The sequence below is a fragment of the Pelodiscus sinensis genome, chromosome 13, assembly GCF_049634645.1.
Source record: "Pelodiscus sinensis isolate JC-2024 chromosome 13, ASM4963464v1, whole genome shotgun sequence".
Taxonomy (NCBI): domain Eukaryota; kingdom Metazoa; phylum Chordata; order Testudines; family Trionychidae; genus Pelodiscus; species Pelodiscus sinensis.
The window spans coordinates 1,224,062-1,244,589 of record NC_134723.1 but is presented as its reverse complement, the minus strand read 5'-3'; the positions used below and the strand labels follow the sequence as shown (position 1 = coordinate 1,244,589).

Below are 20,528 nucleotides of genomic sequence, written 5' to 3'. Positions count from 1 at the left end.
GAGCTAGGAGCCCAGGCCATGTGGGTTCTACTCCAAGGCAAGTCCTGGGGCTGCTCTGTGGCTCAGTTTCCCCTCCCCCCCTTGTCCCTAGCTGGTGAGCTCTGTAGGGCAGGGTCTGTCTCACCGGCAGCACCTGCTGCTCCCTGCACACCAGCCCCTGGCTCACGGAGAAGAAGGGGAGCCCCAGCTGTGGGGCACAAGGGGTTAACCCCAGCTCAGGCAAAGCTGCCAGGGGCAGGGCGCGCAGCCAGGCTCCCCTGCTCTGACCCGGGCGGAACAGGGCCAGAGCCCTTCCCACTGCACCTGGCCTCAGCTGACTCCACGCCCCGGGGTTAGGCTGGCGGAAGGTTACACGCCCCCCCCCCCCCCCCCCCAGCAGGCTCCAGCATAGCAGGGCAGCCCCAGCGCTCCCCCAGAGCAGAGCCCTCTCCTGCATTGCCTCCCTCCTCCCCCCCCCCAACATGGAGCTGCCCGGCCCAGCCCCGGGCCCCAGAGCCACCCTACTGGAGGCAAAACGACCCTTTTGCAGCCCGGTCACTGGGGGCAGAGTCTGGCCTCATGCGTGGGGCTCCCCTGCCCTGCCCACAGCAAGGGGCGAGCTGCTGGCCAAGGCCTGCCCATCCCACAGGGGCCCGGTGCCCAGCTGGCCTGGGGCAGGGCTGTCTCCAGCGGCTTGCGTAACGCGGCACCAGGCCTGGCTGGCGCGGTGCTGACTCTGCAGGGCCACACGGGCACTCCCCCCCCAAGACCCTGCCAGCAGAGATCAGCCTCTGTCCCTGCCTTGGCCAGGCCCAGCGCCTGCCGGCCAGCTCTGCAGGACCCCCGCCAGGCCCGGCTGCTCTGGCCCAGTGCACCATCGCTCTCAGCCGGAGGCAAGCGGCCGCCTGGGACCAGCCACCCCCCGAGCACCACCGGGGCTAAACCCTCATCTGCTGCCCTAGACCAGAGCAGCCGGCGGGGGTGGGGCGAGGGCTTGGCCCAGCCGCTGGGCTGGCCCCCAGGATCTGCAGGCCAGGGAGGCTGTGATGCCCAACGCAGCACTGTGGGGCTGTGACATAGTGGGGGGGCTGGCTGCTCTGTAACCTTCCCCTGTGCTGTGAGATTCCCAGGGACTCACCCGACACCCGGTCCCAGCCTGGGCAGGTAACAAGGCTCTTCCCGGGGGAGAGAGGCAGGGACGGGCACCTGGCAGGGCAGGGCAGGGCAAACATGAAAGGAAGAGACTGAGCGGAGTGCGGAGGGTTCAGGGGCCTGGGCACCCCTCCCCCAAAAGCCCTGAGGCTGCCTGGCCCTGACTCCTGTAGCCACATCACGTCTGGGCAAGCAATAACCCCTGTTCTACTGGCTGGCGGAGTCTCCTCTGGCTGCAGATGGGGTGCAGGACCAGAGGGGTTACCTGCCGCAGGGGGCTGCTTGTCTGATGCTGAGGGGGAGGGGGAAGACCCTGGTAGCCTCAGTTTTCCCATCTGTAGCATGGAGAGAATGACATGGGGGAGAAAAGGCCCCTGCTCCGAGGCTTGTCACATGGGAGGCACGTGGCCTGCACCAGCTGCTGGTAGCCCTGATGCCAGCTCCCAGCACAGGCGGGGAGAGGGACAGGCTGGGGTGGGGCTCAGGTGAGGCAGCCTAGAGGAAGATGGAGCCAGCCCGGGGAGCACAGGATAGAGGCGATCAACCACTGACCAGCCCCAGCTCCGTAGGTGGCTGCTCCTCTGCTTGCTGGCTCCAGCCTCGGGCCACCCAGCCACAGGGCGGAGGGGAGGGGAGACACCCCTCACCCCTCCCAGCCATGGGGGGCAGAGCCTGGCACTTGGAGCCTAAACACCTTGGAGGACGAGGGGGCAACTCCCCTCCCCCAACTCCCCTGCACAGTCCCAGCCTGGCTCCGGGGCAAGGCAAGACCAGGCAGGTCAGAGGGATCCCCTCCCCCCAAAGCAGAGCTGGCCCAGCCAGCTGCCCCGCCCCCTGGTCACTGCCCTGCCCCAAAGCCCCCCCCCCCCCCCCCCAGCAGCTCCGCATCGACCCCCATGGGCTGGGCAGCCGCCGTGCCAGGAGCCCTGAACCTCCAGCTGGGGGCAGCCCTGGGCAAGCCAGCCACAGCCCAGCAGCCAGCCTGGTTCCAGAGCCCAGGCCCCACCTCCGCCTCTCGCGCAGCCCAGGCACTTAGCCAGCACCCAGGGTGGCGCGGCTCCCGGCTGGGCAGGCGCCCGGGGACTCTGCCACTGCCCCGCTCGGAGCCACAGGCATACGGGCCCCAGGCGGGCAGTGCACCGGGCCGGGGCCCCATCCTGGCCCACGAGGCTTTGCTGGGGCGGGGGCTGCTCTGGCTCCCCGCATGCTGAGGGGCTCCGGCCAGGCTCCGCGCTGGCTGCCGGGCCTCAGTCCTGGGCCTGCCAGGAAGGGGGCATGGCCATAGCCCAGGGGATGGAGGTGCCACCCTGCACCTCCGGCCGGGAAGCAGCCCGCCCCGGCCACAGGGCAAGGGGCGAGCACACGGGGCCTGGACTCAGCCCAGGGGAGCAGCAGGGACGGGAGGAGCCAGGGAAGAGGCTGTGATTCTCTGTAGCAAAAGGAGTCCGTTTATTTACACAACAGCACTTAAATACAGCAGGTAATAAATAGATGCAGGCGGCAAGAGCCATTCAGCCCACCGGGGAGGCTACACGCCGGTGCCAGGCAGCGCCGGCCAGGGACCCGCGGGCGGGGGCAGCAACGGGTCGAGATGGAGAAAGGTCGAGACTCTGCTCAAGGGAAAGCGAGGCAGGAAGGCTGCGTTAAGGCTAAAAGCTCAGCCCCGTTAGTGGGGTGGGGGAGGGGAGTCAGGCAGTCCCTGCAGAACTAGGGGCTGGAGTCTAAAACGCGTGCTGGGAGAGGTGGGGGCCACTAGCCACTCGGCTGGGGGCCTGGAGCCAGGAGCCAGTTGCATGCCGGCACTGGGCCCGGCCGGGGTGCGTTTAAGCTAAAAAGGTCGGCCCCTCACTTGGAGCGTCCCAGAGCGCCCGCCTGCCAGGGCTCCGAGACAGGGTGTCCCTGCGCTCCTCGCTCACGCAGCGCACCTGGCACGGGCCACAGGGCTATCGGACAGGCCAGGTGGCTAGTGCCTGAGCAGCACTAGCCTAGGCCCGCCCCATGGAAGCCCTTTGAGTGGCGGCCCTGCCCCCAACAAGCCAGCGCTGGGGGGCAGACCCACAGGGGAAGCAGTTGGGGCTCTGCTGCCAGGTTGCCAGCAGCAGATTTAGCTTCCCTGGGCCAAGATCTTCAAGCAAGGGGCCAAGCGCCAGGCACCCCACCCACAACGCCAGCCTGGCTGCTCTCCGGAGAGCTGCCTCTTCGGCGCCCGCGGTGCCTCCGAGCAGGCTCCCCGGGCCAGAGGGAGCCGTCACCCCCCTCCCCCCAGCAGCGCTGAGCAGAGGGAGCCGTCACGCCCTACGAGGGGCCCAGTTCCACCCCAGGCAGAAGCAGGAGCATCAGACAGACCCCCGGGGGCGGGACGGCTGCCCCCTCTCCGGAGGCCAGCCCATCTCGCCGTTTGCCCAGTGGCGCTCCCAGGAAGCGCCCGCCCTTTGTACCCGGCCCAGCCAGCGCTTCCTTTAAAACTGCAGCCCCGCAACATTTGCAGAAGAGTCCATTTGTAAAAGGCCCCAGCAGAGCCCAGTGGCCGTTGTGCAGCCTGGGGGGGTTGCTGACAAACTCTGTAAAAGCCCCAGTCCCGGTGCGGGGTGGGGCTCGGCTCAGGCCGGGTGAAGGGGCCGCGGCACGGCGCAGGGCGCTAGCGACAGGTGCAGGACTCGGCGACCATGTCCTCGTACTCTTTGTAGAGGATGCTGCCGCCGGGCTCCAGCATGAGCACGCTGATGGGGCTGTACTTGTAGGGCACGCAGGAGGGCCGGGGCACGCGCTGGTCCACCAGCTGGCTGACGAAGTTCTGCACCACGGCGTGGTTGGGGGCGTGGTAGCCGTAGCGCAGGATGCGGAGGCAGGCGCCCTTGCAGTACTTGGGGTTGTACTGGTGGGGGGCGATGATCCAGCGGTCCCAGCCCAGCTGGGCGAAGCGGACCCGGAAGGAGCGCAGCGCACACACCTCCGTCTCGGCACTGCTCGGGGGCACGTAACCGGGGAACTCCGGGACAGGGCTGCCTGCCTGGCGCGCTCTGCGCCTTGGCACCGGCCCGCGGCGTGTCTCCTGGGCGCCGGCGCTGTCCCGCTTGGCCCGGAGGCCTGGCCCAGTGGCGTTGAGGTAGAGCAGCAGGAAGGGCTCATGCAAGGAAGCAGCTTCCTCCCAGCCAGCCGAGCTGGCCGCCGGTCCCAGCCGCACGCACACGAGTCTAACGCGGAGCAGCCGGCTCTCCTGGGAGTCCCAGGCCCATGGCAGGAGGTGGGGGGTGACGTCCTGCTCCGCCCAGCTGGCCATGCCCGAGGTGGCAGGGGGCTTCCGGTGGCCTGTTGGCGGGGGAGCGCGCCCGGAGAGCCTGCCCTCGCCCTGCAGCCGCACCACGCACTCCAGCCGCGCGAGAGCCAGCGGCAGAGCCGCAGGGTAAACCACCGTGGCCCTCACCAGCTGTTCCATCTCCGGCTGGACGGTCAGGCGGTAGTCCAGGGTCCGCACATGCCAGGGCCCTGCGGGGGAGGAGACGGGCGTTATGGCCCCAACAGCCGGACACAGAATCAGCCTCCCGCTCCCCTACAAGCCACTTTGGTGACTGTGCCCCCCCAGAGCTGCCCAGCCGGCACCCTCCACCCCTTTCACCTGCACAGACAGGGGCTTTCTGCCCCCCTTGCTTGGCCCTGTCCCTAAATAAGGAGCTTTGCTCCCGAGTCGGGCAGTTCCTGCCTGGGCTGCCCTAGAGGCTCTGGGCAGCTGGAGCAGGCGCCGACACCGGAGATCAAAGGGGAGCTGATCTGGTCCGTGTCTGTTTAACTCGAGTGCCCCCCCAGCTGTCGGAAGAACCTGCTGGCCAAGGCTGCCCCCCCAGCAGGGCAGAGCCACATCCCTGGTCTTCCCAGAGACCTCACCCCTTAGACACGCAGGCGTTGGCCGGCAAGCAGGAAATACCCCCCGAAAAGCATGGGGGGGCCACATGGGCGGCACTAAGGGAGTCCGGAGGGCACAGAGCGCTAGAGCCAGACGTGTCGGAGCCTCCCGCAGCGCTGCCCGGAGGGAAGAGACGCCCAGGCCGGGGCAGAGCTGGGAAGAGCCAGCCGTTACCCCAGAGGGGCAGGCCTTTCCCTCGAGCCAGTGCCATGCCCAAGACCCTGTGCAGGGGACCCCCAGCCACGGCAAGAGGCATGGACCAGCCAGCAGCAAGGCCTAGGGGTTAGGCCAGGAGACCTCGGTTTCCTGCTCACGCCAGGCCCTGGCCGTGTGACCCGGAGGGTTTCTCGATGGGCTCAGGGCTACCAGGGCAAAGCCTGGCCACTGCAGAGGCTGAGAGCAGCACGGCTTCCCTGCCTAGGCACAGCTCCCGTGGCAAGGGGAAGGGCAGGCGCGTGGCATGAGTAGCCAGGCTGGCTCCTTCTCCAGCCACGGAGCAGGGGGAGCCGGAGCGGAGTCGGCCACACACCAGCCCTCAAGGAGGGGCAGCATTGCCCCCCCCCCCCCCAGCAATGTACAGCTCCAACCTAGAGCGGCTGGGAGGGGCGGCTGGGTAGCCGGCTGCTGGGGTCCCTGTCAACACCGGACAGGAGGAAACAAGTCCCCAGGTGGCCCCTCCCAGCCAAGAGCCTGCGGCACAGCAGCCACCCATGGGGGCAGGACTCCCAGCGGGGGGGCAGCTGAGTGTCTGGAGGGGCTACGCCCAGATCAGCACCCGCCCGGGCAGCTCTCCCACCCCTGGAGCCGTGGGAGCCAGCATGGCACAGACACAGCACCCACCCGGGCAGCCCTCCCTCCCCTGGAGCCGTGGGAGCCAGCGTGGCACAGACAGCACCCGCCCGGGCAGCTCTCCTGCCCCTGGAGCCGTGGGAGCCAGCGTGGCACAGACACAGCAGCCGCCCGGGCAGCTCTCCCGCCCCTGGAGCCGTGGGAGCCAGCGTGGCACAGACACAGCAGCCGCCCGGGCAGCTCTCCCGCCCCTGGAGCCGTGGGAGCCAGCGTGGCACAGACACAGCAGCCGCCCGGGCAGCTCTCCCGCCCCTGGAGCCGTGGGAGCCAGCGTGGCACAGACACAGCAGCCGCCCGGGCAGCTCTCCCGCCCCTGGAGCCGTGGGAGCCAGCGTGGCACAGACACAGCAGCCGCCCGGGCAGCTCTCCCGCCCCTGGAGCCGTGGGAGCCAGCGTGGCACAGACACAGCAGCCGCCTGGGCCTGGCCGCAGGGGGCAAGGCAAGGTCCAGAGGTCCCCCTTGGCCCCAGCACGGTGCGGTTCCCAGGGGGCACGAGCCCCAAGCCATGGGGGGAAGGGAGGGGTGAGATGCTGCCTTAGCCCCGCCTGCCACCAGGCCCAGGGCAGGGTGCACGGGCAGGGCCCTACGTGCCGAGCACCCCTCGAGCCAGCCTGCCCCAGCAGGGGGGCTGGGTAGCCAGCGCCTGCTCTGGAGAGCCCAGCATATGGGGCCAGCTCTGCACAGCCAGCCAGCGCCCCCCACAGCTGCCAGAGCAGCTCTGGGACCCCAGTCCCAGGGAGCCGGGGCAAGCCGGAGGCAGCATGGAGAGGGGCCAGGTGGGGCACAGAACCCTCCTGCCCCTCCCTGCAGGCACAGTTGGAGCTGTGCCCCCCCCCCCCCCCCCGGGATCTCCATCAAGCCCTAGACCCCCCCCCCCCCCCCCAGCAGTGACTCACCTGCCCCAGGCTGCCGGGTGGAGGCGCAGGGCCGGAGGAGGCGCAGGGCGCTGGTGCCCAGCGTGCGGTGCCGGCGGGGGCGCCCAGCCCGGTCTGCCAGGCCCCGGTACAGGTCGAGCATGTAGTGCAGCGGCTGCGAGCTGCCCGGCTGCGTCTGGGGCCGGCCCGGCCAGGCACTGGGCACCTGCCCCAGCAGCTCCTGGAGAAGGGGCAAGGCAGGCACTCCAGCCAGGACACTCAGGGCAGCAGGCTCCGTGCTGCCCGCCCCCCCACTCAGCGCCAGGGGGAGCAGGGCCAAGAGGAGCAGGCTGGCCAGGGAGCAGAGGGGGCCCATGGCAAGGGGCCTGACGGAGGGCAGCAGGCTCTGGCTAAGGGGGGACAAGGGCTCGGAAGGGCTGGTGCTATGGGAGCCACAGGGCAGGTGGAAGCATTCTCCCCGCCCCAGGCAGCGGCAGGTCCCAGGGCTCTCCTGCCCCACGCTGGGCCTGTCAGCCAGGCAAGTCCTGCCCCCTCGAGGGCAAACCTAGGGCCTAACCCAGCCCCCAGGCCGGGCACCAGGTGCAGTTAAAGCCCTCAGCCCAGGGCAGGGCTCAAGCAAGGGCAGCAGGACCAGCGCTCAGTGGGGGCAGGGGTCCTTGGGCCAGGTCTAGCTCCAGCCCCTCCTCTCCGGCCCAGCACCGCAGTGAGAAGGGTGCTGCCCGCCCGCCCATTTTAAAGGCCCCGTGTCAATCAGGATTTAAAGGGCCAGGAGCTGTTCTGCGCCCGCTCCCCAGGGCAGCCCTGCTGGGGCGGGTGAGGGACGGGGGCTCACGCTCACCAGCATTCCAGCCCCTGGGCCGCCCAGAGCCGCTCTGAGAAAGGGGGCACACCCCCAGCCCCCGCCTGGCCCCGGCTGTCAGCGTCACGCAGGGCAGAGGGCCTCAGGGCTAACCAGCCAGAGCGCTCCACTGCTCACGGGGAGTCAGTGCAAGGGGGCAGCCCCATCGGGATCCTGGGGCCAGCGACAGCGCACGCCAACTCACTCCTTCCCAAGGGCCAGCCCCACAGGGTCTCCCAGCTCTTCAGCACCTGGGAGAAGCTCCCAAGGGGCTACGGGCTGGGTGGGGAGACCTCGGTGTGGTTCCCTACTGCATTCCTGCACCTTTGCTAGTGTGTCCCTCACCTCCCTGTTCAGTGCCTCAGTTTCCCCACTTGGAACATGGGTTTGAGAACAAAGAGCCACCTTGCCCTGGGTCATTGGGCTTGACGTGCCAACGCCGATGAGACTCTTGGAGAGCTCTGCAGGGAGAGTGCTGTGGGAGTGCGGCACATTATTGGCCTTCTAGAGATGGGGAAACTGAGGCACAGACAGGGAAGTGACTTGCCTAAAGCCACTCAGTGGGTCAGTGGCAGAAACCAGGTTACAGTTTACTTGAGTTCTGGTTTCCTGTGGCTGAAAGCACCAAAGCTGCCAGCCCCTACCCGGGGGACTGCTTCCCCACAAGAGTCCCACGTGCCGGAGAGCCTGGTGCTGGGTGTCCCTCGCTGGGTCCATGCTGATGCCACCCCCGCACCACAATCTGTTTGCTTTCCGGCCCTGCCCAGACTGTGAGGGACTCCAAGAAGATCTCACCAAACTGAGTGCCTGGGCAACAAAATGGCAAATGAAATGTAACGTGGATAAGTGTAAAGTAATGCACAGCGGGAAACATAACCCCAGCTATCGGTACTGTGTGATGGGGGCTAATCTGGCTACGACAAATCAGAAATGAGATCTTGGAGTTATCGTGGATAGTTCTCCGAAAACTTCCACACAGTGTGCAGCGGCGGTCAAAAAGGCAAATAGGATGCTAGGAATTATTAGGAAAGGGATAGAAAATAAGACACAGAATATCTTACTGCCCCTGTATAAAACTATGGTACGCCCACATCTGGAATACTGTGTACAGATGTGGTCTCCTGTGACAGACCAGGCCGGGTCTGGGCACCGCTCAGGGCGTCCGCTCAGGGCGAATTGCTCAAATCCGGGGCTCCTCACAGCCCCCAGACTGGAGACCTCTCCAAACAGGCCACAAACCAGTCCCACAGAGCGCTTCAGCTGCCTGCCTGAAGCCTCACGAGCAAAATCCCTCTGACACCCCAGCAATATCCGTGCCCCAGGTGGCCCCGGGCCTCATACACAGGTGGGGGGTCCTAGCACCCAATCCCACCTACCCCGAACAAGTTCTGTCCAGTTCCAAGAAACCAGCCACTGATCCCTGGTCAATTTACCCTCTGGACCTTACCCACAAATCACGCTGGGCCAATCCTTTAGCATCTAACATCTAAAGGTTTATTAACACAAGAAAGAAAAGCCTGAGAGTGAGGTTGTTAAAGGATAGTACGTTACATGCACCGAATCTCCCAATTCTCGATGCAGGCTCTAGCAGAGATGTTACAGCTGCTGGCTTAAAAGTCCTTGTTGCACATCCTAGGTTAGGATGGGTCCATAGTTCTTTCCAGCTCTTCGATCCCTGCACTGCTGCCTCTGGGATGAAGTGCTGAGCTGAGTACAAGATGGAGTCAGCCACATGGCATCTTTTATAAATCCTTCCTGGTCTCTTCTTGGCTGCAGCAGGTCACTTGGCCAGTGGCCTATCCCTGTGTCCCCTGCTGGCAGCCCTTAGGTGTCATTCCTCATTCCCAAGGTGTGTCCTTGGCCCATTGAGAGCCATTGTCCCACAGGGCCTCACTGATTGGCATGTCCATAGGCCGGGCCCTGCCCAATGCTCAACCACATGCAGAGAAATATTCAGTATCCACACAAAGTACATGCTTATAACTTCACACACAGACATTATACAATCACATGACTAGCGTACACAGGATTAGCAGACAGGAAGCTTCTATTCAACACCCCACATGGCCCCTTTTATACCATTTTTGGGGCCAACACCCCCACCTATGGGTGCAGCAGTGATCTGGCTGCTTCCCTCAAATTCAGTAACGTGACATCTCCGCACCTCAAAAAAGATATTTTGGCCTTGGAAAGGGTTCAGAAAAGGGCAACTAAAATGATTAGGGGTTTGGAACGGGTCCCATATGAAGAGAGGTTAAAGCGACTGGGACTTTTCAGTTTCAAAAAGAGGAGACTGAGGGGGGATATGATAGAGGTCTATAAAATCATGAGTGGTGTGGAGAGGGTGAATAAAGAAAAGTTATTTATTAGTTCCCATAATAGAAGAACTAGAGGACACCAAATGAAATTAATGGGTAGCAGGTTTAAAACTAATAAAAGAAAGTTCTTCTTCACACAGCGTGTAGTCAACCTGTGGAACTCCTTGCCAGAGGAGGCTGTGAAGGCTAGGACTATAATAGAGTTAAAGAGAAGCTGGATAAATTCATGGAGGTTAGGTCCATAAAAGGCTATTAGCCAGGGGATAAAATGGTGTCCCTGGCTTCTGTTTGTCAGAGGCTGGAGACGGATGGCAGGAGACAAATCGCTTGATCATTGTCTTTGGTCCACCCCCTCTGGGGCACCTGGTGCTGGCCACTGTTGGCAGACAGGATACTGGGCTAGATGGACCTTTGGTCTGACCCAGTACGGCCGTTCTTATGTTCTTATGAGCACTGACTGGCCAGGGCTCCCTGCAGGGACAGCATGAGCCAATGGTTAGAGCACTCCTGGGTTCCAATCACGCACTGCGTGAGTGTGGGCAAATGCCATGCCTCAGTTTCCCCTGCTGTGCAGATTATTATCTGTGCTGCCACGAGCTGGAGGGCTCCCCAGCCTGGGTGGCTGCCCCGGGAAAGGGAGGACGGAGGGGGGACTGAAGAGCTGGGGACTGATTGGGTTGCCAAACACAGTTCCTCTCTCCAGCAAGCATGTGAGGCAACCGTAGCCTTCGCCCAGGGCTGGCGGTTCTCCACTGCCCCGCCACGGCCCCTCCTCCCCTCCCAGGATCGCTGAGTGTCTGGCATCCCTGGCCCCGGGGTGCAGCTGACCCAATTCTCCAGCAGAGGTCACTGCAGACCTTTTCCGGGGGGGGGGGGGAGAGGGGCTTGGTCCATGGCCTGGCAGTAAAATCTCTGCCCATCCCTGAGTCTTGGAGCAGAGGAGGGAAAAGGCCTCTCCTGGGCGTTAGAACCCCAGGGGCAGGAGACGCCTGCTCCATCCCGCTCAGAGCTGGTGGCTTTGCAGCTCTGGCTGCTGTTTCCTGTGTTTGGGCTGGAGAACAGAAGAAAGAACCAATATAAAGTCCCCCAGAAGCGAGGGCAGGGTGTGTTCCTCCCCCAAGTCACCCGCTGGGATGGTCGGGGTCCCCCCGATCCTGCACCCCCGTAGCAGCACGAACAGACTCCGCCAGTCGGTAGAACGGGGAGGGGCTCTCGCCGCTCCAGGACACAGCCCAGCACAGACGTGACGTGGGTAGGGGAGTCAGGGCCAGGATGCCTCAGCCCCCTTGGGTTAGGGGTCCATCGCCCCCCAGGCCCTCAGCACCCAGCTTAGGCTGTTTCCTTCATGTTTCCCAGCCAGCGACTGCCCAGCTCCCAGGCCCTGCCCCCAGCCAGGTGGCCGTCCCCGCCCTCCCTTTGCCTCCCCCGGGGAAGAGCCTTGTTACCTGCCCAGGCCGGGCCGGGGTGTCTGGGCCAATCCGCTTGGGGTGAGTCCATGGGAATCTCAGCCCAGCGCAGGGGGCCCCGGGTCACAGAGCAGACGCCCCCCCATGTCGCACCTGCATTGCCCCCCAGCCCTGCCCTCTCCCGACAGCAGTGGCGGCCCAGCTGGGAGCTGCTGGGGCGGCATCACCAAGGGAACGGGGTCCCCTGACCAGCTGGGGAAGGGCTCTGGGCAGGGGTCCCATGGGCGGGGGGGTGATTAACCCCTCCAGGGCCGGCTCCCAGCCGGGTTTCTGCAGCCCAGGCTTGAGGTGGGCTGGGGGCAAAGAGTGGGGCAGACCCGGCTCCCAGTGCCGCCCAGTCCTGCTCTGCGGTGCCCAGCCTGAGGCCGGAGACCACCAGCCCCGCCAAGGGGCCACGGCGCGCCCGGGCGTTTCCCGCACGCCCACCCTCCCTGGCCAGCCCGTGGCCTGGGTGCGCAGAGGAACACGCCAGAGCGACCAATACTGCTGGGACGAGCACGGCTGGGTCTCCGAAATACGGACGGGTGGCACCTTACGCACACGGCGTGTGCCCCTCCCCCCGCCTGCAGCCCCTGTGCCTGCCCCCGCCCCGTGGCGTGTGCCCCTCCCCCCGCCTGCAGCCCCTGTGCCTGCCCCCGCCCCGTGGCGTGTGCCCCTCCCCCCGCCTGCAGCCCCCTGTGCCGGGGGGGGGGGGGGTGAGGAGACTCAGGGATGGGCAGAGCCGGGGGGGTGAGGAGACTCTGGGGGCATGGGCAGAGCCAGGGAGGCTCGGGGGGGGGCATGGGTAGAGCTGGGGAAGCTCGGGGGGGGGGCATGGGTAGAGCTGGGGTGAGCCCCTGGCAGTGGTAGGCCGCCTAGGGTGAATCAGCAGAGATGTCGGGGGGCTCACACAGCGCAGCTACTCGCCTGGGGCCCAGGCTTCCCCCAGCCCCTGCCCCCTGGCCATGCACAGACCTGGCAGCCCGGGCTGGGCCGCATGCCGGTCCCGCGGGTTAATGATTAGCCGGATCGCATGAGCCCGGGGCTGCAGGGCTGCCGTGGGTCCTGGGTGCGTGTGTGGCAGTGGGGCAGTGGGGGCGAGCGCCTGTGTGCGCCCTGGCTCTCTGCTCCTGCTGGACTGGCGGGGGGGGGGGGAGTTATTAATTAGTGGCTAGGACCAACGGGGAGCACTTCTCCAACTGCCCTTGTTGTTGGGCCTGTGCAAAGCTGGGGAAAGTCCAACTCCCTGCTGCAGGGGGATAATTAACAGGGGCAGGAGGCAGGTTCTCCAGGAGCAGCGTGGGGCCGGGAAGATGCTCAAGGGGCCAGGAATGTGCCTGCCTGGGGGGTGATGCGCTGCAATGCCTGGAGAAAAACAGACCAGGTGTGGGCTCTGTGCAGCAGCCACTGCCTGATACCGCAGCGCCCCCCCCCCCCCGAGCCAGCAGGCCCCTCCCCGAGCCAGCAGCACCCTACCCAAGCCAGCAGGGCCCCCCCCCGAGTCAGCAGGCCCCTCCCCGAGCCAGCAGCACCCTACCCAAGCCAGCAGGGCCCCCCCCCCCCGAGTCAGCAGGGCCCTCCCCGAGCCAGCAGCACCTTACCTAAGCCAGCAGGGGCCCCCCCCGAGTCAGCAGGGCCCTCCCCGAGCCAGCAGCACCTTACCCAAGCCAGCAGCGCCCCCTCCCCGAGCCAGCAGCACCCTACCCAAGCCAGCAGGGCCCCCCCCCGAGTCAGCAGGGCCCTCCCCGAGCCAGCAGCACCCTACCCAAGCCAGCAGGGCCCCCCCCCCCGAGTCAGCAGGGCCCTCCCCGAGCCAGCAGCACCTTACCCAAGCCAGCAGCGCCCCCTCCCCGAGCCAGCAGGGCCCTACCCAAGCCAGCAGGGCCCCCCCCCGAGTCAGCAGGGCCCTCCCCGAGCCAGCAGCACCCCCCCCCCCGAATCAGCAGGCCCCTCCCCGAGCCAGCAGCACCCTACCCAAGCCAGCAGGCCCCTCCCCGAGCCAGCAGCACCCCCCCCCCCGCCGAGCCAGCAGGCCCCTCCCCGAGCCAGGAGCGACTGGCACGGAGGCAGCCCCAGGAAGCAGCAGGAAGGGCAGAAAACCAGAGGTGTGTGCAGGGAAAGACCTGAGGAGAACTCAAAGCCCCTGGCAGGAGGGATCCAACGACCCCACAGGAAGAAACCCACTTCCTGGGCAACCCTACAATAACAAACCTGCCTTCCCCCACAGCCCTACAGTAACACGCCTGCCCCACGGAGCAGCCCTACAATAACACACCTGCCTTCCCCCACAGCCCTACAGTAACACGCCTGCCCCACGGAGCAGCCCTACAATAACACAGGACTGTGGCCGGCATTTGGCTCGAGTCCATTGGGACGCCCCCAGCTGCGCTCGCGAAGCAGGGGCAGGCGGGCAGGGCCAGGAAGGCCATCAGGTGACTGCCTGAGGCCATGCAGCTCAGACGTGGGCACAAGAAACATCCCTGGGCTCCTGGGATTATTATTTATCAGTTATTAAATAATTAATAGGGATTATTTAGGGATTATTTATTAGTTTTAAACCTGCTACCCATTAATTTCATTTGGTGTCCTCTAGTTCTTCTATTATGGGAACTAATACACTTTTCTTTATTCACCCTCTCCACACCACTCATGATTTTATAGACCTCTGTCATAGCCCCCCTCAGTCTCCTCTTTTCCAAACTGAAAAGTCCCAGTCGCTTTAACCTCTCCTCATATGGGACCCAAACCCTCATTATTTTAGTTGCTCTTTTCTGAACTCTTTCCAAGGCCAAAATATCTTTTTTGAGGTGAGGAGACCACATCTGTACACAGTATTCAAGATGTGGGCACACTATAGTTTTATACAGGGGCAGTAAGATATTCTTCGTCTTATTTTCCATCCCTTTTTTAATAATTCCTAGCATCCTATTTGCTTTTTTGACGGCCGCTGCACACTGCGTGGATGTTTTCAGAGAACTAGCCACAATGACTCCAAGATCTCTTTCCTGATTAGTTGTAGCTAAATTAGCCCCCATCATACTGTACGTGTAGTTGGGGTTATTTTTCCCGATGTGCATTACTTTACACTTGTCCACGTTACATTTCATTTGCCATTTTGTTGCCCAATCACTCAGTTTGGTGAGATCTTTTTGAAGTTCTTCACAGTTTGCTTTGGTCTTGACTATCCTAAACAGTTTCGTATCATCCGCAAACTTTGCCACCTCACTCCTCACCCCTTTCTCCAGATCATTTATGAGTAAATTGAATAGGATTGGTCCCAGGACTGACCCTTGGGGGACACCACCAGTTACCCCTCTCCAATCTGAAAATTTACCATTTATTCCTACCCTTTGTTTCCTGTCTTTTAACCAGTTCTCAATCCAAGAAAGGACCTTCCCTCTTCTCCCATGGCAACTTACTTTACACAAGAGCCTTTGGTGAGGGACCTTGTCAAAGGCTTTCTGAAATCTCAGTACACTGTATCTACTGGATCCCCCTTGTCCGCACGTTTGTTAACCCCTCAAAGAACTCTACTAGATTAGTAAGACAGGATTTCCCTTTACAGAACCCATGTTGACTTTTGTCCAACAAATTATCTTCTTCTACGTGTCTGACACGCAGCAGGCCGGGATGGCGTGACTAGCAGGAGCTGCAGCCAGACCCCCGAGGCAGCACGGCAGCAAGGCCCCCTGCGCTCTCCCCCCTCAGCCTGAGGCCAGGGTCTGGAATGTCAGGGAGCAACGTGGTTGCATGGCCGTGATCCTGTACTTGTGGGATGCACCCAGAAGCCTGGCAGTGCAGTGACCTGGCCAGGGGCACCAGGGAGGCCTCTGCAGCCACTGGCCAGCAGGGGGCGCTCCCATGTGGCCCATCTCTCCTGAGCATGGACCAGAGCAGCACAATTGGCATGCTTCCTGCAGGGGGGCGGGTGGTGGAGGTTTCCAAGGCCTTGGCCTATTTAATCCGAGCAACAGACGGGCTGGGGGGCAGGACCGTGGCTCTCTCACAGATGCAAGGCGTGGCTTGAGGCATCGCTCTGTGCCTCAGTTTCCCCATTTATAAAAGGGGGCTAAGGACACTGAGGTCCTGCATGTGGGGGCTGTGAAGGTGACTGAGCTAATGGCTGCGCGGGGCTTTGAGGCGCTCTGCAGGGAGCGCTGAGAGAAAGGCCAAGAGTGATTTATGAATGAAGGCTGACGGGCTGTAGATGCACTAATGGCTCAGCAATATCCAGCTGCATGCTGCTATTTACCCCTCCCATGATGCAGAGGGGCAGGTCTGTTACCGCAGGGTCCTTCACACCTGACACGGGGGGCAGGGATTATCCCACGTGGGTTACTGTGGGGCTCTGCCTTCCTCTGACGCATCTGGTACCAGCCACCGTGGGTAGTGGAACTGCCCTGGGGTCTCGTCCAGGCTGGCAAGTCCTGTTCCGGTGAACGAGCGCAGCACCCTGCTGGTGCACCGGTCACAAGGGCCCTCAACCTCCATGCTCCCGGAGGCCCTGGCCCTCTGACGGCCCCTGGCTTGAGTGCCCAGCATTTGCCAGTGCCAGTCTGACGAGATGGACCCTTCATCGGCCACGTTCCCAGGCCAGTGCACAGCACAGTGCGTTGGCGCTCTGGGGCCAGGGGTCAGGTCTGCTAGATAGTGGGTGTGGCTCGATCCCAAGTCACCGTCCTGCCGCGGTGGCTCAGTGGCTTCCCCGGGCACTGCTCTGCCCGGCTGGCTGTGCATCTCAGGGAGGGCAGGGCAGGGATCCGTCCCATGCTTTCAGCTGGCCCAGCCCGCTAGCGTGGCCAGGAAGGGCGCAGCCAGGCAGCTCAGCCACGTCGGAGGGCATGGAAGTACATTCCGGTGGGATGAGCTTGGTGCCGGGATCCCTGGAACGGAAGCGAGGACCCACCCTGGAAATGTGGCCATGCAGTGCGGCCCCCCCCAGCGCCTCCCCCGCCATGGCACCATGGGAGCTTTCTGGCTGCTGCTCACTCAGGCCTGAAGGCAAAGCAGGGCCCCGCTCTGGGGAGAGGGCCCACGGCTGGCTGGCTGGCTCGGTGCCTTTCCTCAGCCTGGCGAGGCTCCCCCGTGCGCCCCAGTCCCCAGGGAACCCCGGCTGTGGAGGCTTTGTGTGTCTTGCCCCTGGCTTCCTTGCAGCCGCTACCTGGGGCAGCCTGGAGTCTCTGTGCCGCGGCAGGGAGGGGCTCCCCGCCCTGGGCCCCGGGGTGGCTGGGCTGAGTGAGGCACCGGGCGCTGTGCAGTGAGCAGCAGTTTAACAGCAAGGGCGGGGGTGGGGGCGGGGCAAGAGAGGGCAGCCCTGTGATTTCGGGCGCCCTCTTCGCCCTAGTGCCCAAGTCACGGAAAAGGAATTGCAGACAGGCCTGGCAACAGGCTCCCCGCTGCTCTGGCAACAGCACAGGGTCCTGGATAATTCCTCATTCAGGGCTGGGTGGTCCAGTGGTTAGAGCACTTAGCTGTGAGCTCTGTCACTGGGATCAGGTCTGTGCTGTCCCAGATGGCTGGTGTGAGCGAGGGCAAACTGTCTTGCTGGTTCACACCTGAGCAGTGGGACAACGGCCGCCGGCTTCCTCCCCGGGGAGGTGGGAGGGGACGGCCCGGGGCTGGGTAAGCGGGACCAGGGAGGTTTGGGCAGCAAGGCCCAGCTGGGGGCTAGCGCCCGCTCGGGCAGGTTTCTCGCCTTCTCCAATCAGGGTTTGGGCTTGAAACTCACCAATTACCAGCTGGCCAAGCAGTGAAAGGGCCTGGTGCCTGGGGGGCCGTGGCGCAAAGGCGGCCGGCCTGCAGAGGAGATGCTGTCTCTGGGTGGCTCTGTTTGGCGCCGCGCTCGTGGCCAGCTGGGACACGTGCACGCGGGACGCTGGCTCGGGGCCACGCGGGGACCCTGCTGTTGCAAAACCCTGCGGGTGGCCAGGCTGACAGCTGGGACTGCCTGCGGGTGAGTCATTACTTGCATTCCAGTAACCCTTAGACCAGAGCCCAACCAGGCGAGGGCTCCCTGGGAGGCCCTGCAGACACATCAGGAGCAATCCTGGCCCCTCCGAGTCAAGGGCGAAACTCGGCTGGGGGCCAGGATGTCATGGCTGGCCAGAGACAGGCGCTGCCCTGCAGTGTTTGCAAGCCCCTGGGACAGAGGATGTGATGCACCCAAGCCCGTAAGGACTGAGCTGCTTCCCAGGGGTGGCCCCGGCAGAGGCCGTGCTGGTACGGAAATTGGTTTTCCAGCACGTCCCTGCAGGGATCCCTATAGCCACACACCCCCATCGCCACGGGGTACACACAGCACTGGGCAAACCTGAGCAGGGTTCTCCGGGAACCTGCCCCAGGCCTCTAACTGGGGAGCGGGCTCTCTCCTGGAGCTGCGACAGGCCTGGGGACTGGGCACCGGGGCAGTTCAGGCCCATGCACAAGGTCCCATGCTCACTTACACACATATGGCCTGCAGTGCACACACACAGGCATGCCGACCCACATGCCTCAGTGCGAAGGAGGAGCACACATGCCCAGCTACATATAGCCACATGCACACTGAAATGCACGAGGCCTTGCACTCGCACACAGGGATGCTCAAGGCACACAGGTATGCACACAGCTTTGCACTCGCACACAGGGATGCACGTGGCCTTGCACTAGTACACAGGAATGCAGCCAGCTTTGCACTCGCACACAGGGATGCACGCGGCCTTGCACTCGCACACAGGAATGTAGCCAGCTTTGCACTCGCACACAGGGATGCACGTGGCCTTGCACTAGTACACAGGAATGCAGCCAGCTTTGCACTCGCACACAGGGATGCACGCGGCCTTGCACTAGTACACAGGAATGCAGCCAGCTTTGCACTCGCACACAGGAATGCAGCCAGCTTTGCACTCGCACACAGGGATGCACGCGGCCTTGCACTAGTACACAGGAATGCAGCCAGCTTTGCACTCGCACACAGGGATGCACGCGGCCTTGCACTAGTACACAGGAATGTAGCCAGCTTTGCACTCGCACACAGGGATGCACGTGGCCTTGCACTAGTACACAGGAAGGCAGCCAGCTTTGCACTCGCACACAGAAATGCCCACGTGTGCTCAAGCGCCCTGTGTAAATACACATCCAGGCCTCCCCCCGCCCCCCGCAAGCCGAGCGTGTAACAATGAGGCCGGGCGGCCCCGCGCCCCACCCCTGCCGCGCCTCATTGGCCGGCCCCCGGGCTGCCCCGGCCCCCGCCTCCGTCACGCTGCTGGCTGCTCCGTGTCATTTCCTCCTAGTGCCGCGGGAGCCTGCCCCGCCGGCCGGGGATGGGGCCATGGAGCCGGCCGAGGGGCGCCCCGAGAGCCGCCTGGTCTCCTTCCAGTACGTGCACGTGCAGCTGCAGGGGGGCGCGCCCTGGGGCTTCACCCTCAAGGGGGGGCTGGAGCACGGGGAGCCCCTCATCGTCTCCAAGGTAAGGGCGCGGCGCGGCCGGCAGGGGGCGCCCTGAGCCCGAAGGCGCCGGCGGGGCCGAGCCGAGCCGAGCCGGGCCGGGCCCGCTGGAAACTTTTGTCCGAGTGCGGAGAAGCGGCTCCGGCGCCAAGCCCGGCGGGTCCCTGCGGGGCCGGGAGCCGGGGGGGTCCGAGCGGGGTCCGAGCCGGAAGATGGTCTCGGGGGGGACCGGGAACGGGGGGTCCCTGCGGGGCTGGGAGCGGAGGGCCGAGCCGGGGGGGGGGGTCCCTGCGGGGCCGGGAGCGGGGCCGAGCGGGGGGGGGGTCCCTGCGGGGCCGGGAGCGGGGGGGGTCTGAGCCGGGGGGGGGTCCCTGCGGGGCCGGGAGCGGGGCCGAGCGGGGGGGGGGTGTCCGAGCCGGGGGGGGGGTCCCTGCGGGGCCGGGAGCGGGGCCGAGCGGGGGGGGTGTCCGAGCCGGGGGGGGGTCCTGCGGGGCCGGGAGCGGGGCCGAGCGGGGGGGGGGGGTGGTCCGAGCCGGGGGGGGGTCCCTGCGGGGCCGGGAGCGGGGCCGAGCGGGGGGGTCTGAGCCGGGGGGAGGTTCCTGCGGGGCTGGGAGCGGGGGGGTCTGAGCCGGGGGGAGGTTCCTGCGGGGCTGGGAGCGGGGGGGTCTGAGCCGGGGGGAGGTTCCTGCGGGGCTGGGAGCGGGGGGGTCTGAGCGGGGGGGGGTCCCTGCGGGGCCGGGAGCGGGGGGCCGAGCGGGGGGGGTCCCTGCGGGGCCGGGAGCGGGGCCGAGCGGGGGGAGGTCCCTGCGGGGCCGGGAGCGGGGCCGAGCGGGGGGGGGGGTCCCTGCGGGGCTGGGAGCGGGGGGCCGAGCGGGGGGGGTCCCTGCGGGGCCGGGAGCGGGGCCGAGCGGGGGGGGGGGTCCTTGTGGGGCCGGGAGTAGAGGGCTCAGGGGGGCCCTTGGGGCAGAAGGGAGCCGGGCGGCCCCGGGCCGGGCTTTGGGGGACGCTGGGTGCAGCTGTGCAGGGAGCAGGGCTCTGGACTGACCCCCTCGTGCCAGGGCACAGAGGTGGGTGCCCAGGGGGCAGCGCACGGGGGATGGGGGCTGCTCCGCCCGGGGAGTGAGGGACTCCTCTGGGGCTTTGCCCTGGGGTACGGGGCCTCTGGCCAGTGGGTGCTTGAGGCTGAGCTGCCTTATCCGCACTCTCTTCCCTCTGGGTCTGGAGCCCGAGGCTCTGTCCCCCCCCCCCTCTTGTGGCTCCTCCTCTCCAGGCGCCTCAACTCTGGGTCTGGAAAGCCGCTGGGGGGGCTGACAATCCGCCCTGTGAGCTCCTGGCGCTGCAGCCGGAGGGCGAACACCCCTGGGCTGCGCAGACGGGGACTGCAGCGGGGGGCGGGGGATTCCACCCCCGAGCACTGGCCTGGGCTCTGCTGGAAGTTTGCCCACCGCTGCTGCTGCCCACCATGCCACAAGGAGGTTGGCAAATTGCAAAGGGGTCAGAGAAGAGCCACAGAATGGCCCAAGGATAGAGAACCTGCCTTGTGGCCGGAAGCTGGAGGAGCTGCCTGCCTCGGAAGGACGATGGACTAAGGGCTCTTGGGCCCAGGCAAGGACGGTCTTGTAGGGTACAGTGGCAGGAGGCTGGAGAAATCCGGCCTTGTGATGAGGTGCAGGGTCTTAGGCCAGCGTAATTCACCAGGCATGGTGGCTCTTCTGTCACTGGCAAGTTTGAATCCAGGCCAGCTG

The 20,528-nt window shown here is 65.1% G+C and overlaps 2 protein-coding genes across 2 annotated transcripts in view; one reads left to right on the top strand and one right to left on the bottom strand.

The window, feature by feature from the left end:
* Window positions 1–3,220: 3,220 nt before the first annotated feature.
* On the bottom strand, window positions 3,221–7,469 carry BMP15 (bone morphogenetic protein 15). The gene is made up of 2 exons (XM_075896549.1): window positions 6,779–7,469; window positions 3,221–4,617 (listed from the first exon to the last, which is right to left on the bottom strand). The coding sequence occupies exons 1-2, from the start codon at window positions 7,110–7,112 to the stop codon at window positions 3,770–3,772; spliced, it is 1,182 nt and encodes a 393-aa protein (XP_075752664.1). The 5' UTR covers window positions 7,113–7,469; the 3' UTR covers window positions 3,221–3,769.
* An 11,120-nt stretch (window positions 7,470–18,589) lies between these two features.
* The window catches only part of SHROOM4 (shroom family member 4), a 30,045-nt gene continuing 28,106 nt past the window's right edge, over window positions 18,590–20,528 (top strand). Inside the window, exon 1 of the mRNA XM_075941277.1 lies at window positions 18,590–18,805. Within this exon, the coding sequence (XP_075797392.1) occupies window positions 18,668–18,805 (138 nt within the window). The 5' untranslated portion in view covers window positions 18,590–18,667. The remainder of the gene's footprint in view (window positions 18,806–20,528) is intronic.

Coding starts and splice junctions, on each gene's coding strand:
- BMP15 (XM_075896549.1), bottom strand. CDS start 7,112: ATGGGCCCCCTCTGCTCCCTGGCCAGCCTGCTCCTCTTGGCCCTGCTC. Junction 4,618..6,778: donor CACCCGGCAGCCTGGGGCAG/GTGAGTCACTGC, acceptor CCTCCCCCGCAG/GGCCCTGGCATGTGCGGACC.